This window comes from Anolis sagrei, chromosome 6 (assembly GCF_037176765.1).
Source record: "Anolis sagrei isolate rAnoSag1 chromosome 6, rAnoSag1.mat, whole genome shotgun sequence".
NCBI lineage: Eukaryota > Metazoa > Chordata > Lepidosauria > Squamata > Dactyloidae > Anolis > Anolis sagrei.
The window spans coordinates 8631926-8648405 of NC_090026.1; the positions used below are offsets into that span (position 1 = coordinate 8631926).

A 16480-nucleotide genomic window follows, 5' to 3' on the forward strand; every position below is an offset into this window, starting at 1 on the left:
TATCAAGGGAAGACATTGAAGCTGACACTTTTTGGGTTAGATAATATAGTTGGCCCTCCATATTTGTGTATTTAACTTTTACAGATTTGATTTTTAGCGGGATTAATGGTTCTTTCTAGAAATAGGTTCTTGTAGGTTTTTTCGGGCTATAGGGCCATGTTCTAGAGGCATTTCTCCTGACGTTTCGCCTGCATCTATGGCAAGCATCCTCAGAGGTAGTGAGGTCTGACCTCACTACCTCTGAGGATGCTTGCCATAGATGCAGGCGAAACGTCAGGAGAAATGCCTCTAGAACATGGCCCTATAGCCCGAAAAAACCTACAAGAACCTAGTGATTCCAGCCATGAAAGCCTTCGACAATACACTTTCTAGGAATCTCTAGGTCAACTTCTACCAGCGTTTGACCACAGAGTCATGCTAGAGATTGCTGGCCATATTCTCTTATGAAAAAAAAATAGTGCCTTTTGAATTTACAGATTTCCCACTTTTGTAAGGGTCCTATGCTCTAACCCTTGCAAAAGTGGGCACCTGCTGTAATTCGTTGTGTAACCACAAGAAGCTTTGTTCTCCTTTCTTTAATATCATAAAACATACCAACGACTTTGTTTCCTCTCCTCTTACAGGGCTGCAGATGCTCGTCTGAAAGCTGCCGCTGCACTCACTGCAGCCGAGAAAGCCCTGGAAGCTGGCCGCCTGGCCAAAATTTTGGCCCAAGAACTGCAACCCATCCTAACTGAACCTGGTGAGATGCTTTGGGTGGCTGGAAGAACCTAAGGACACAATGATGCCTCTAGAAAAATTTTGGGGTATAGTGGATGCGTATAGTTTATGGACTCGGTCCAGTTCCAAGTCAATGTTTGTTTCATGTAGAATATATTTCTATATGGAATCCCTTTTTAAGAAAAATTGGGGTATTTGAAGGGAAACTTGCATTGAGTAGAAAACCAGCATTAGGGTTTTTCCGTTGTGATTCCGCATCCCAATATCTTTCCCAGAGCTCAGGAAAGTGACTTTTTTATTTGAGAATTTCCAGAATCTCCCATCCAGGATAGTGACTATAGTATAAAAAAAGTAACTGAGTTCTGTTCTTTTAACGACTTTCTACTTTTTGCACATTCTTCCTCACAGCCATTTTCCCTGCAATAGAAATTCCTTATACAATGGTTTATTAATTTAGAGAAATTACTATAAAACAGAGATAGAATAGTGGTATCAGCTGCCTTTGAAAGGAAATAGACGAACAGGCCAATGAGATTAAATTCCCGATTGTTTATTTAGTGTAGTCCTCTCCATCTGAATGTTTTGAAATTTCAACTCTATAATCCCTCAGCTAGATACTTATTTATTAATTATTTACTGTATTTGTATACCGCCCTTCTCAACCCTCAGGCGACTCAGGATGGTTTACAGCGGCAATGATTTGATGCCCAAGAACATCCTAAAAATATTTAAAACATTAATACATAGTATAAAACCATAACAAGAGTAATAAAAACATAAGTCATTTGCATCTCCTAATTATAAACATTATCCATTATTTTTTGCTAATTTTTCCAAGTTATCACATCAGGTAGCCCCACATTTCTGCTGTGAGCAAAATTCCGGGGAAATGTCCTTTGGGAAGGCAATGACCTCTGTAGCTGAGAATTCAAAAAGCCCCGCCCTAAACTATATTTCCCAGAATTCTGCAGGTGACAGAAATGTGGGGCAGACCGCTTTAAAGTCCTGGTGTGATAATGTTGTTATTCCCAAAGGAAGCAAGAAGCAATTTTGCAATTTTCTTTCTGCTATTATAAAGCCGTCAAATACTTTCAAGGCTTATTTGTGGTTTTCTGCACAAAATTTGCAATTGGCATTTTGGTAACAAAAACAACTTTTTCGTGCAGAAAATGATATTTTTATTTTTTGCAAATAAAAAAACCCCCTATAAGCAAATTCTACATAAAATATGTCCTGCTGTGCAAAAATTCTCATCAATTCTGGGTCAGGGTTTGTCAACTCTCAAAACACATTTTTGGACCATATAAAAGATTTCAAAATAATGATGTGCATCCCTCCCCCTAGCTAGCACTGATTATTCTCAAATGGCTTTTGCACTCCTGTTCCCACAATTCTCTAGATCTCACTTCTTAAACTTTGGATCCCAACCTCAAATGAGGTCACTCAATGTTGTCAAAAAATTGGCAACAGTAAAAGATTTCGGAACGCTACCCATTTACACAAACCTGTTAGCAACAACGTGCAGTCTTTACAGTGGACTCTGTAGAAAATGCTTCGGCTGTACTTCAAAAAAGGGAAATCAGGCCGTTTATAAAGCCATGCAAATGCTGATTTATTATCAGTAAATGTTTTGATGTTCATAACTCTTTTATGTGGCTATTAGGGCTGGGCGGTTTCGTTCATTAATTTCATAATTCGTTATTAATTCGTATTTAAATTAGCTTACGATCCGATATTGAGCCATTTTGGAATAGTGTGAGGAGTAAATTAGATTCAAAACAATTTTTTCAATTTATTTCGTAATGATTTTGTTATTATTTCGAAATTATTTCGTAATTTTTTCGTAATTTTTTCGTAATTATTTTTGCATGTCTGGTGCAAGTTTTATAGTTGTTGTTTGTTTTATCACACCAACAGTCAACAACAGAGGGAGAGGGAAGCTTCAGAAGTTCCCCCTGTCCCATTTGGAGGTTTTTTTAGCATATTGCGCAATCGCGTCCACCATTAACGAATCAATTCGAAATTAACGAAATTTCGTAAATAACGAAACTTTGAAATCTCAAAATTTCAGAAGTATTTAGAATTTGGAAACGCTAGTGCTCCCTGGAAACGAATCGAGTTTAGAAACAAATTTTTCCGTGGTTACCCAGCCCTAGTGGCTATATATATACCTGGGGTCACGTAAAACTTTCTCAGGTGGAAAAGAGTCATGAGTAAAAAACGTTAAAGATGTGTTCTTTAGATGTCACAACCGTGATGGTTGGAGTTGTGGGTGCTGTAGTCTAGCCCATTTGGAAGACTGTAGGTTGGGAAACACTTCTACAGTACTTCCATGAATTCTACAAGGACCTCTGATGTTGGCAGGCATCTTCTTTGAACACAGGGCTTTGGACACCCAACATCTTCCTCTCTTAACAGCTGACCAAGCAAAAGTGGGTGTTAGAAAAAATATCATACGAAAGCTGACTGGCACAACCTGGGGATCACAACCAGACACAGTGAAGACATCTGCCCTTGCGCTATGCTACTCTGCTGCTGAGTACGCATGCCCAGTGTGGAACACATCTCACCATACTAAAACAGTAGATGTGTCTCTTAATGAGACATGCCACATTATCACAGGGTGTCTGCACCCTACACCACTGGAGAAATTACACTGCTTAGCCAATATTGCACCACCTGACATCTGCCGGGAAGTAGCAGCCAATAGTGAAAGGATCAAGGCAGTGACATCTCCAGCTCATCCCCTGTTTGGGTATCAGCCAGCATGCTGACATAGTTTTCTAAGATCTACAGAGACACTCGCTGGAACACCTCAGCAAACAAGAGTCCAAAAGTGGCAGGCTCAAACCCAGAACCTCAACCAATGGCTGATACCAAATGAGAGACTCCCCCCTGGGCACACAGAAGACTGGGCGACTTGGAAGGCGCTGAACAGACTGATCTCTGGCACCATGAGATGCAGAGCCAACCTCAAGAAATGAGGCTACAAAGTGGAATCCATGACATGCGAGTATGGAGAAGAGCAAACTACAGACCACCTGCTGCAATGCAACCTGAGCCCTGCCACATGCACAATGGAGGACCTTCTTGCAGCAACACCAGAAGCACTCCAAGTGGCCAGATATTGGTCAAAGGACATTTAATCAACTACCAAAGTTGCAAATTTTGTGTTTTGTCTGTCTGTTTGTTTTGTTCTGTTAGAAATGTAATACAATTGACTGGTTGCCCTGACATGACAAATAAATAAGCTGACCTTTCCTCCTTTTTGCAGAGCCTCGTGGCCAGTTGGATTCTGAAGGCACCGACACCGACTACCAGGAGTACGACAGCCCGCGGGTCTATGAGAATGGCATCACCCCGTCGGACGTTACCCCAGACCCAAGCCTCCCTCCCAGTTACCCTCCTACGCCGCTGCAGCCCTGGCGAGGGGACCCTCGGCGGACTTGGCCCCCCTTGGAGAACGGGGGTCCCCGCCAGTTCCTGCCCGAGGCCTCTGACCCCGAGGACGAGTGGGGCTGCCGGGGCAGTTTCCCCTCTCGGACACCAGGATTTGCCCCCGAGGGGCTGTGGGAGGGGGAGGAGGAGCAGGAGCAGTTGAGCAGCTACGAAGCGGAAGAGGAAGACTACGGGAGGGTCCCCCGGCACCCCCAGATGCTGGGCAGCCCTGCCAGTGGCAGCTCCGGCAGCCTCCGAGAGGAGGAGGAAGACGAAGAGGAGGAAGAAGGGGCAGCTTCCAGGCCTTTTGCTGGGGAGGCCCAGGTAGATCCAGCACCCGCCGGAGTCCTTGGGGCCCCTGAACTACAGGCGGAGGAAGTGCTTGGGAACGCAAGGCCCCCAGTAGCAGAAAAAGAAGAGGTCCTTGGAGATGTGCGGAGAAGGAAGAGACAGGTAAGCAAGGTTGGGTTACATCAGGCATGGGTAAACTTCGTCCCTCCGGGTGTTTTGGACTTCAGCTCCCACAATTCCTAACAGCCGGTAGGCTGTTAGGAATTGTGGGAGCTGAAGTCCAAAACACCCGGAGGGACGAAGTTTACCCATGCCTGGGTTACATGCTATATGTTGGTGGTAGGTAGTTTCTTAGGCCACATGTGGTCCACAAGTGCAATTTCTAGTAATGCAATTACCTATCATAAGTGGCTTGCACTGGGCGTATTCATGATTTAACTTAATGAGTGAGATATACAGATGTTCTGCATATATTAAAATACAAACTGAATGTACATTTAAAATTCATAGTTTAAAATTGGGAAGAGATAGGTCTTTACTTCAATCTTACGTTTTGACAGCTGATATAGCTGTCAAAATGCTTTTATTTCTTGTGTCAGGGCAGCCAGTCAATTATATTACATTTCTAACAGAACAAAGCAAACAAATGGAGAAAATACAAAATGTGTGAGTTTGGTAGTTGATTAAATGTCCTTTGACCAGTATCTGGCCACTTGGAGTGCTTCTGGTGTTGCTGCAAGAAGGTCCTCCATTGTGCATGTGGCTGGGCTCAGGTTGCATTGCAGCAGGTGGTCTGTGGTTTGCTCCTCTCTGCACTCGCATGTCGAGGATTCCACTTTGTAGCCCCATTTCTGAAGGTTGGCTCTGGTCAAAATGCTAACAGCCAGCTATTCCAAAGATTTCTTGGGACCTGATGAAAAGGTCCTCTGGGTGATGGTTGCCAGTTAGGTTCTGGCTGGTTGAAACAAACCTCTCCTAGAGGACCTCATTGTCTGAGTTGGACTGTATGGGAGAAGGCATTCCTGTAGGTAACCTGGATCCAAACAATATAGGGCAGTGGTTCTCAACCTGTGGGTCCCCAGATGTTTTGGCCTTCAATTCCCAGAAATCCTAACAGCTGGTAAACTGGCTGGGGTTTCTGGGAGTTGTAGGCCAAAACACCTGGGGACCCACAGGTTGAGAACCACTGATATAGGGCTTTACAGGATATAGCCATCACTTTGTACTTTGCCAGGAAACTAATTGGCAACCAGTGGAGTCACTTTAATACGGTGAGCTATACTCACTCCTAGATGTTCCCGTAACTAATCTGGCTGCCATGTTTTGTACTAATTGGAGTTTCCAAACTTGGTACAAAGATAGCCCATTGCAGAAGTCCAACCTTGAGGTCACCAGTGCATGACAAAGATGGTATAGATTCTATGCAGGGTGCAAAAAGATATATTGTAGTCACGTGCTGCTTGATGTTTACTTAAGTACAGTAGAGCCTCGCTTATCCAACATAAACGGGTCAGCAGAACATTGGATAAGCAAAAATGTTGGATAATAAGGAGGGATTATGGAAAAGCCTATTAAATGTCAAATTATGTTATGATTTTACAAATTAAGCACCAAAACATCATGTTTTACAACAATTTGACAGAAAAAACAATTCAAAATATGGTAATGGTATGTAGTAATTACTATATGAATTTAGCACCAAAACATTGCGATGTATTGAAACAACTGTGGATCCAGGTGGGAGGCAGACTGCATTGGATAATACAGAACATTGGATTACTGAAAGTTAGATAAGCAAGACTCTACTGTATTATTATTATTATTTAAAAAATTGGTTGTGTCAGGAGCGACTTGGGAAACTTCAGGTTGCTTCTGGTCTGAGAGAATTGGCCGTCTGCAAGGACATTGCCCAGGGGACGCCCGGATGTTTTGATGTTTTACCATCCTTGTGGGAGGCTTCTCTCATGTCCCCGTGTGGAGAGCTGGAGCTGGCAGAGGGAGTTCATCCACACTCTCCCCGGATTCGAACCTACGACCTGTCGGTCTTCAGTCCTGCTGGCACAAGGGTTTAACCCACTGTGCCACCGGGGCTCCATTATTATTAATAATACAGTAGATTAATAATTATTATAATTAATAATAATTATAACAATCCCACATTAAAGAGCCCCCGGTGGTGCAATGAGTTAAACCCTTGTGCCAGTAGGACCGCTGACCGAAAGGTCTGTGGTTCGAATCCAGGGAGCAGGGTGAGCTCCTATGTGTCAGGTCCAGCTCCCCATGCAGGGACATGAAAGAAGCCTCCCACAGAATGGTAAAGCATCCGGGCATCCCCAGGGCAACGTCCTTGCAGATGGCCAGTTCTCTCACACCAGAAGCGACTTGCAGTTTTCAAGTTGCTCCTGACATGAAATAAATTCCCACATTTATCTCTTTATTGAGATGCAAAGTGGCTCACAACATTAAATAACAACGCAATTTAAAATCTATCACAATCATAATATGAATTAAACAAACAAATCAGTTCAAATCACTTAAAGCATTAATATATTACAGATGTTTCACACAGATTTGACACTATCATGACCCTTTTTTCCCTCTACACGGAAGGAGAAATTAGTGTGCTCCAATAGCTGGCATATATTTTACTCCCCCCCCCCCTTTCTGGCTGGCATAACAAGGGCATCACAAATGTGTATTTCATCCCAAACATACACATATATGTGTACCTTTTTCTAGTTCTAAAGTCCATCTAAACCTTCATGTCGCTGCCACCCACCCCATTGATCCCTCCCAACTTGGCTCGGTCTTGCATTATTAGAAAGCCAGGAATACAGTATTTCCTTTGTATTGTCAAAGGCTTTCATGGCCGGAATCACTGGGTTGTAGGTTTTTTCGGGCTATATGGCCATGTTCTAGAGGCATTCTCTCCTGACGTTTCGCCTGCATCTATGGCAAGCATCCTCAGAGGTAGTGAGGTAGTGAGGATGCTTGCCATAGATGCAGGCGACACATCAGGAGAGAATGCCTCTAGAACATGGCCATATAGCCTGAAAAAAACCTACAACAACCCAGTATTTCCTTTATTAAGGGCCCCCTTCTCCCCTAAAAAAAATCCTACATTATTCTCAAATATCCGTGCAAAAAAGCATCCCCAACTGAGATAACAACAAAATCCAGAGAGGAAACTGGGGCAGTGGGACTTGGCTGCTCAGCTCCCAAGATGTCCCACTGGCCCATGGAAATTCCCAGCCTTGTTGTTTTTCCAAACATGACAGTGTGGTGGGAACTGGGGGCTCAGTCATCCAAATGAATAGAAGAATATCCCTCTGCCCCAGAGACAAGCTCCCAGTTTGGGGACTAAACTTCCCTCGAAATAATAGTGGGAGAAAATCCCCCAAAGAATTCTATTCTGATGTATTGTCGAAGGCTTTCATGGCCGGAATCACTCAGTTCTTGTGGGTTTTTTCGGGCTATATGGCCATGTTCTAGAGGCATTTCTCCTGACGTTTCGCCTGCATCTATGGCAAGCTTCCTCACCTCTGAGGAAGCTTGCCATAGATGCAGGCGAAACGTCAGGAGAAATGCCTCTAGAACATGGCCATATAGCCCGAAAAACCCCACAAGAACTGAATTCTATTCTGAGCGCTAATCTAATACAGTTCCCATCCCAACCAGAATCATAGCTAAATAACCTTGCCTCATAGTGTCCCATTAGATCGGCCCAATATGGGTACTACTACCACACCCATTATCGCCATGCCACACATTGGAATGCAGTCGCTGTCCAACCGAATTCCTCCTGAAAACTGGGAAAGGATGAGTCTTTTTTGTTTATTTTTCGGTTGAAGATGTGAGCCCATTTCCCTCACCTCTTGCACACAGGACCCCATTTGATCAGCCCCATCCCACCTCAAAAATGATACTAGAGCACCCATCATCCTCACGCTGCACCGTAGCTGGGGATGAACGGAGTTCTAGTAATTCTTCTTGCAATCTGGGGGGAGGATGAGATTTTCGTGTCCGTTTTGGGGGGATAATTAGAACTCTCCTCCACTTCTGGCTCATAGTAGCTGATTAGATCTACTACAGAACTACAGAACCCATCATCCCCACATCACAAGTTGGGTTGTTGTAGGTTTGTCAATAAGGATGATGATATATTGTCGAAGGCTTTCATGGCTGGAATCACTAGGTTCTTGTAGGTTTTTTTCGGGCTATATGGCCATATTCTAGAGGCATTTCTCCTGACGTTTCGCCTGCATCTATGGCAAGCATCCTCAGAGGTAGTGAGGTCTGTTGGAACTAGGAAAAAGGGTTTATATATCTGTGGAATTTATTTATTTATTTATTTGGTTTACTTTTACCCCGCCCTTCTCACCCCGAAGGGGACTCAGGGCGGCTTACACATCCAAGGCACAATTCGATGCCCGTAACATACTACAGCAATAAAACAAATAACACAATTTAACAATCAACAGCAATACATTATGTCTATACCTGTTAAAACCAATAAAACCAATAAAAATTTCATACAAACCGATACAAACCAATTACTCCTTATTGCCGGTCAATGTTCGCTATCTCATAGTTCAGAGTTTCCTTCCACATTTATCCGTCCTGTCGGTCCTGTTTGTCTGGTTGTCCATACCTAGTTAGCAGATTGCCCGAAGGCCTGGTCCCACAACCACGTCTTTACCCTTCTCCTGAAAGACAGGAGTGATGTCGACGTCCTGATATCCACTGGGAGTGAGTTCCACAGGTGAGGGGCCACCACTGAGAAGGCCCTGCTCCTTGTCCCCACCAGCCTCACTTGGGAAAGTGGTGGGGTTGAGAGCAGGGCCCCCTCAGATGATCTTAAATTCCATGGTGGGACGTAGAGGGAGATACGTTCGGACAGATACGCTGGACCGGAACCATTCAGGGTTTTGTAGGTCAAAACCAGCACCTTGAATTGGGCTCGGAACTGAACCGGCAGCCAATGGAGCTGACACAGCAGAGGGGTGGTGTGCTCCCTATATGTCGCCCAGGGTGACCAGGGTGGGACAAAGGACTCTTGTCTGCTGGAGCTAGGTGTGAATGTTTCAACTGACCACCTTGATTAGCGTTTGATTGCCTGGCAGTGTTTTAGTCCAGCCCATCCCTTCCTGCAAATTGAAGACAGGATGGGTCCTTGTGGTCTGTTTTTGGGTGTAAACCGAGAACCTTTCTCCCCATCTCTGGCTCACAGTGCCCACCTTTAAATGGTGCTAGGTTTTTGGGGGGCTAACACTTGACCCCCCCCCCCTTTTGCTTTTTCTGTTCACTGAACTGCAAATGTAGTACAGATATTCCTCCCCCTCCCCTTCTTTTCACTCTGCAAAAGAGAGATGTGGGAGGGCCCAGAGGAGGAAGCCTAGCAACCGGGTTCCAATGGGGATTGGCTGGCATCCTTCCTCCCGTTGCCTAGCAACCAGCATCCTTTGCTAGGCAGCAGCAGCAGCAGCATCTTTCCGCTTGGTCCCTCCTTCTCTACTGCAGCATCTCACAGGCCCCGCCCTTCCCACAGCGCCGCAGTGGGGGACGATGGGAGTCTCTGGCAGCCAGGACTGCAGGTCATAAATAATCCAAAGGTCCTGGTTGGAACAGCCAGGTGGCAGCCTGAGAGCCACGTCTCCTGGGCATTCTCCCTTTTCGGAGGGCTGATGAGAAGAGGAATGGATGCCAAGCCGGGAATTGAACAGACAACTTGGATGTTAACCCCTGAGTGTTAGCTGGCAAAAGCAAAACATGACACACACAGCACTGCCTCAGTAATCATAATCATAATAATATAATATAATATAATAATAATATATAATATTAATATAATAATATATAATAATAATAATAATAATAATATAATATAATATAATAATATATAATATTAATATAATAATATATAATATTATAATATAATATAATATATTATTATTATTATTTATCATGTATTGTCGAAGGCTTTCATGGCTGGAATCACTAGGTTCTTGTGGGTTTTTTCGGGCTATAGGGCCATGTTCCAGAGGCATTTCTCCTGACGTTTCGCCTGCATCTATGGCAAGCATCATCCGAGGTAGTGAGGTCTGTTGGAAATAGGACAATGGGTTTATATTTCTGTGGAATGACTGGGGTGGGGCAAAGAGCTCTTCTCTGCTAGAGCTAGGTGTGAATGTTTCAACTGACCACCTTCATTAGCATTTGAAGGCCTGCCTGAGCCTGGGAAAATCTTTTGTTGAGAGGTGTTAAGATGTGCCTGGTTGTTTCCTCTCTGCTGTTTTGCTGTTGTAATTTTAGAGTTTTTTAATACTGGTAGCCAGATTTTGTTCATTTTCATGTCATTATTTATCATGTCAGAAGCAATTTGAGGGTACAGTTGTAATGTATTTAAAAATACAATTCTGGGCACCACAATCGAAGAGAGATATTGACAAGCTGGAATGCGACTAAATGAGGAGGGTCTGGAGAACAAGCCCTGTGAGGAGCGGCTTAAAGAGCTGGGCATGTTTAGCCTGAAGAAGAGAAGACTGACAGGAGACATAATGGCCATGTAGAAATACGTGAGAGGAAGTCATAGGGAGGAGGGAGCAAATTTGTTTTCTGCTGCCCTGGAGACTAGGAAGCGGAACAATGGCTTCAAACTAATAGAAAAGAGATTCCATCTGAACATTAGGAAGAACTTCCTGACTGTGAGAGCCGTTCAGCAGTGGAACTCTCTGCCCTGGAGTGTGGTGGAGGCTCCTTCTTTGGAAGCTTTTAAACAGAGGCTGGATGACCATCTGTCAGGGGTGATTTGAATGCAATATTCCTGCTTCTTGGCAGGGGGTTGGACTGGATGGCCCATGAGGTCTCTTCCAACTCTATGATTCTATGACAAATAAAGTTAAAAACTTGTCGTTATACCAAATGTCCTTTGACTAGTAGCTCGCCACTTGGAGTGCCTCTTGTGTTGCTATAAGAAGGTCTCAACTGTGCATGTGGCAGGGCTCAGACTGCATTGAAATAGGTGGTCTGTGGTTTGCTCTTCCCCACACTTGCATGTTGTGGACTCCACTTTGTAGCCCCATTTCTTAGGTTAGCTCTGCAGCTCATGGTCTGTTCAGTGCCTTCCAAGTCGCCCAATCTTCTGTGTGCCTAGGAGGGAGTCTCTCATTTGGTATGAGCCATGGATTGAGGTTCCGGGTTTTAGCCTGCCACTTTTGGACTCTTGCTTGCTGAGGTGTTCCTGCGAGTTTCTCTGTAGATCTTAGAAAGCTATTCCTTGATTTAAGGCATTGGTGTGCTGGCTAATATCCAAACAGGGAATGGGTCAGAGATGTCACTGCCTTGGTCCTTTCATTATTGGCTGCTACTTCCTGGCGGATGTCAGGTAGTCCAATACCAGTTAAACAGTACAATTTCTCCAGTGGTGTAGGGTGTAGACATCCTGTGATAATACGACTTGTCTCATTAAGAGCCACATCCACTGTTTCTGCATGGTGGGATGTGTATTTTTATACATTTTTATACATTTTTCAATAAAGGGGAATTGGGCAAAAGGGTCAGGAAAAGGTCAGATACACAGGGAGGAATATAGAAATATAGAAATCATGATATAGAAAACATACCCACTTATCCCTCCGACCAGAGTCCCATATAAGTTCAAGAGAGCACATAAGTGTAAAGGGAGGTGGTTTCTCAGTGATAAATGTGTTACCTTCTGCTATATATGAAACATAGGGCATAAAATCTTGATTAAATGTACACACTATCTAACATAGGAAGGGTTCTTGTTGTTAGGTTCTTGTGGGTTTTTTCGGGCTATAGAGCCATGTTCTAGAGGCATTTCTCCTGACGTTTCGCCTGCATCTATGGCAAGCATCCTCAGAGGTTGTGAGGTCTGTTGGAAGTAGGAAAAATGGGTTTATATATCTGTGGAATGGCTGGGGTGGGGCAAGGAGCTCTTCCCTGCTGCAGTTAGGTGTGAATGTTTAGCTGATCACCTTCAGATCACCTTCCTGGCACAGATTAACACCTCCCAGCAACAGATTTTCCCAGGCTCAGGCAGGCCTTCAAATGCTAATGAAGGTGAGAACACAGAAATGCTGGACCACACCAGCAACCACCATGTCAGACTACACAGAGAAGCCATTGAAATCCACAAGCATGTGGACAATTTCAACAGAAAGGAAGAGACAATGAAAATGAACAAAATCTGGCTACCAGTATTAAAAAACTCTAAAATTATAACAGCCAAACAACAGAGAGGAAAAAACCAGGCACAGATTAACACTTCCCAGCAACAGATTTTCCCAGACTCAGGCAGGCCTTCAAATGCTAATGAAGGTGATCAGCTAAACATTTACACCTAAGTGCAGCAGGGAAGAGCTCCTTGCCCCACCCCAGCCATTCCACAGATATATAAACCCATTTTTCCTACTTCCAACAGACCTCACACCTCTGAGGATGCTTGCCATAGATGCAGGCGAAACGTCAGGAGAAATGCCTCTAGAACATGGCTCTATAGCCCGAAAAAACCCACAAGAACCTACTAATGAAGGTGATCAGCTAAACATTCACACCTAACTGCAGCAGGGAAGAGCTCCTTGCCCCACCCCAGCCATTCCACAGATATATAAACCCATTTTTCCTACTTCCAACAGACCTCACAACCTCTGAGGATGCTTGCCATAGATGCAGGCGAAATGTCAGGAGAAATGCCTCTAGAACATGGCTCTATAGCCCGAAAAAACCCACAAGAACCTAGTGATTCCAGCCATGAAAGCCTTCGACAATACAGGTTCTTGTTGTTGTTAGTGTCTTGGCAAATTGACCAAGGCTTAACCCTTATTATCCAGTCTGGTGTCCTTGTACTTAGCAAAACTATAAGTTACTATCTTTTATTGGGGGGGGGGGGGTCTCCCATTCCCCACCCCTCTGCTGGCTCGACGATGATTGGCTGGCGCTCTACAGCTGGGAGGAGGCTTGCCCACCTCCTGAGCCCCTGGGCCAATCGCTGGGCTTTTGTCGCCTCGGCGTCCTGACGAACCAGGAGAGAGGGAGGCAGGACGAGAGGGAAACAATGGATTCTTGAGAGGATTATGGAGGTAGGAAATGTCCATGTGGCCAGCGAATACTGGGGCCTACGAGCCAGCCATTCCTATTGTCATTGAGTGGCTGCAATAAACGTAATCCGGATTTTTCCAGATTTATTTATTTAGAAGTTTTATATAGGAGGGACTCAGGAGTCCTAGGAGGGACTCAGGCCGGTTCACAACATGTGCTTGTATACAGTAATATACAAAAACAACACAGTGCATCATCATTATACATTAAAAATATAAGTACAATAAAAACATCATCATCACATTACACAAGCCAAGTTGTCAATACAGTCACAATTCATCGTCATCCTTCCATGTGGACAAGGGTTATTGACTCAATCCTCAAAAGCCATATTCTAAAGCCAGGTTTTTGTTAATTTTCTAAAGGTCAGAAGGGAGGGAGCAGATCTAATCTCTGGTGGGAGGTAGTTCCAAAGCCGAGGAGCCATCACCGAGAAGGCCCTGTCCCTCGTTCTCACCAAACGCAATTGCGAAGGTGGTGGGACTGAGAGCAGGGCCCCTCCGGAAGATCTTAATAACCTTGATGGTTCATAGGGGAGAATCCGTTTGGACAGGTAAACTGGGAAAACACTCCTTTAAGTTAACATCGGCTGATCTCGCTCTCTCTCCTGGCTCTTCACATTCTTTCTTTTCTCTCTCTCTCTCTTAATTGCAGGGAGCCCATCCTCTGGTCATTGCTGCCGTCCTGCTGGTTGACGTGAGCCTGGCCTACCTGTTCTCGCTTCTCCTCACCTGAGACAGGCGGAAACCAAGGGGGCGCTTTGGACCCCGTTTCCTCGACGGTTTGGGAACAGACTCTTTTCCATCCTCTGCCTTTCTACCTTGCCCCCCTTTTTCTCTTTTTCACATATCTTTTACCCCACCCACCTCCCTCCCTGCCCCCTAACCCCCTTTTGACCCTTTCTAGATTGTTTACATACGAAGGGCTCTCTTTCTACTGGAGATTTCTCTGTTTTTTCTTGCTGTCTCTCCGAAACTACGACCACACCTCCCATCTTCCACCTCTTTCTCACCTTTCCCCCCCAATCTTTCCACCCATTCAGCCCCATCCATCTTTCTGGACCACATTTTGCAAGTGGGGCATTTTTTAAAAAACCTGTCTTCGTCTATGCTTTGGGGAGAGAATCACGTTGAGATTCAGCGATGTGTTTGCGCCTCAAGAGGCACTAAAGTGTTGACTCTATAGGGAGCTTCGACCTGTCTTGCCCCTTTCCCCCTCTCTCCCTTCAACTTTAGGAGATCTATTGGCCTGACAAGAAAGGGAAAACTAAGCTCTCCTCCATTCCCGTACACATAAACATCGTCTTTTTCTATCAGTCTCCTTCCAAGATGCTCTCTTGAAATTCTGAATTTTGAAGAAGGGGCCAATGATTTCCTAATCCAAGGGGATCAATTTCCCTTGCAGCCCTCCCCTTTTCGACCACTAGATGGTGCTGTGGGGCGGAAGGAGCAAAAAAAGCAGAGCAAATTTTCAAAATTTGGGGAGCATTCAAGAGGACGGTTTTTGTCTTTCTCTCTGTTTTTTTCTTTTTCTTTTCCATATTCATGTTTTTCTCTCTCTTACCTTCTCTCTCTCTCCGCCACCTCCTTTTCCCAAGGGAACCGGAACCTTCTTTTCGAACAAACAAACAAAAAGAAGAAAAGGGGGGAAAAAAAGTTAAAAAACTTTTTATTTACGCTTTTATAAACATTTTTCTCGCAGCGTTTGAATAATAAAATTAAATACTATAAACTAACGAGAGGGTGAAAGGGAGATTCCTTTTGCTTGGGAGAAGAGGGATTTTTCACAAAGAGGACTGTGGAATTCCCAAAAATAGCAAGTCTAGATGGGGGAAAAGTGGGTATTTGCTGCAGGACCAAATTGGGAAAATGCCTCTTTAAGGCAGCAGAAGTGTGTCTGGGCCAAAGGCATGAAGTTCTAGAAAATATATTTACATATATATATATATATACACACACATACATATATATACACACACACATACACACACATATATCCCTAGCCATATATGTGTGTATATCTTATATATATATAAAAGTCAAAGTATGTATGTTTGTATGTATGTAAGTACTACAAAACTAAGTGAAGTGGCCCTCTGTGATGTCACTGGACTGGCAGTTTCTAGGTGAGGTGGCCCTCTGATGTCACTGGTCTGGCTGCTTCTGGGTGAAGTAGCTCTCTGTGATGTCACTGGACTGACTGTTTCTAGGTGAAGTAGCCCTCTGTGATGTCACTGGACTGTCAATTTCCAAGTGAAGTGGGCTCTGATGTCACTGGACTAGCTGTTTCTGGGTGAAGTAGCCCTCTGTGATGTCACTGGACTAGTGGTTTCTAGGTGAAGTGGCCCTCAGTGATGTCACTGGACTGTCAATTTCCAAGTGAAGTGGGCTCTGATGTCACTGGACTAGCTGTTTCTGGGTGAAGTGGCCCTCTGTGATGTCACTGGACTGGCAGTTTCTAGGTGAAGTAGCCCTCTGATGTCACTGGTCTGGCTGTTTCTGGGTGAAGTAGCCCTCTGTGATGTCACTGGACTAGCGGTTTCTAGGTGAAGTGGCCCTCAGTGATGTCACTGGACTGTCAATTTCCAAGTGAAGTTGGCTCTGATGTCACTGGACTAGCTGTTTCTGGGTGAAGTGGCCCTCTGTGATGTCACTGGACTGGCTGTTTCTAGGTGAAGTGGCCCTCTGATGTCACTGGTCTGGCTGTTTCTGAATGAAGTAGCCCTCTGTGATGTCACTGGACTGTCAATTTCAAAGTGAAGTGGCCTCTGATGTCACTGGACTGGCTGTTTCTGGGTGAAGTGGCCCTCTGTGATGTCACTGGACTGGCAATTTCTGGGTGAAGTAGCTCTCAGTGATGTCACTGGACTGACTGTTTCTAGGTGAAGTGGCCCTCTGATGTCACTGGACTG

The 16480-nt window shown here is 44.6% G+C and overlaps 1 protein-coding gene across 6 annotated transcripts in view; it reads left to right on the forward strand.

Annotated features, from left to right (window-relative positions):
• Positions 1 to 16480, forward strand: part of JPH4 (junctophilin 4) — a 47925-nt gene extending 31445 nt beyond the window's left edge. For 5 of the 6 annotated variants that reach the window (XM_060780002.2, XM_060780005.2, XM_060780004.2 and 2 more), the window contains exons 4-6: positions 624 to 742; positions 3995 to 4611; positions 14224 to 16430. In XM_060780002.2, coding sequence (XP_060635985.2) covers positions 624 to 742; positions 3995 to 4611; positions 14224 to 14304 — 817 coding nt within the window. In that variant the 3' untranslated portion in view covers positions 14305 to 16430. Of the gene's footprint in view, positions 1 to 623; positions 743 to 3994; positions 4612 to 14223; positions 16431 to 16456 lie in introns of those variants that run through there. The other variant, XR_010910117.1, reaches the window with a different exon arrangement.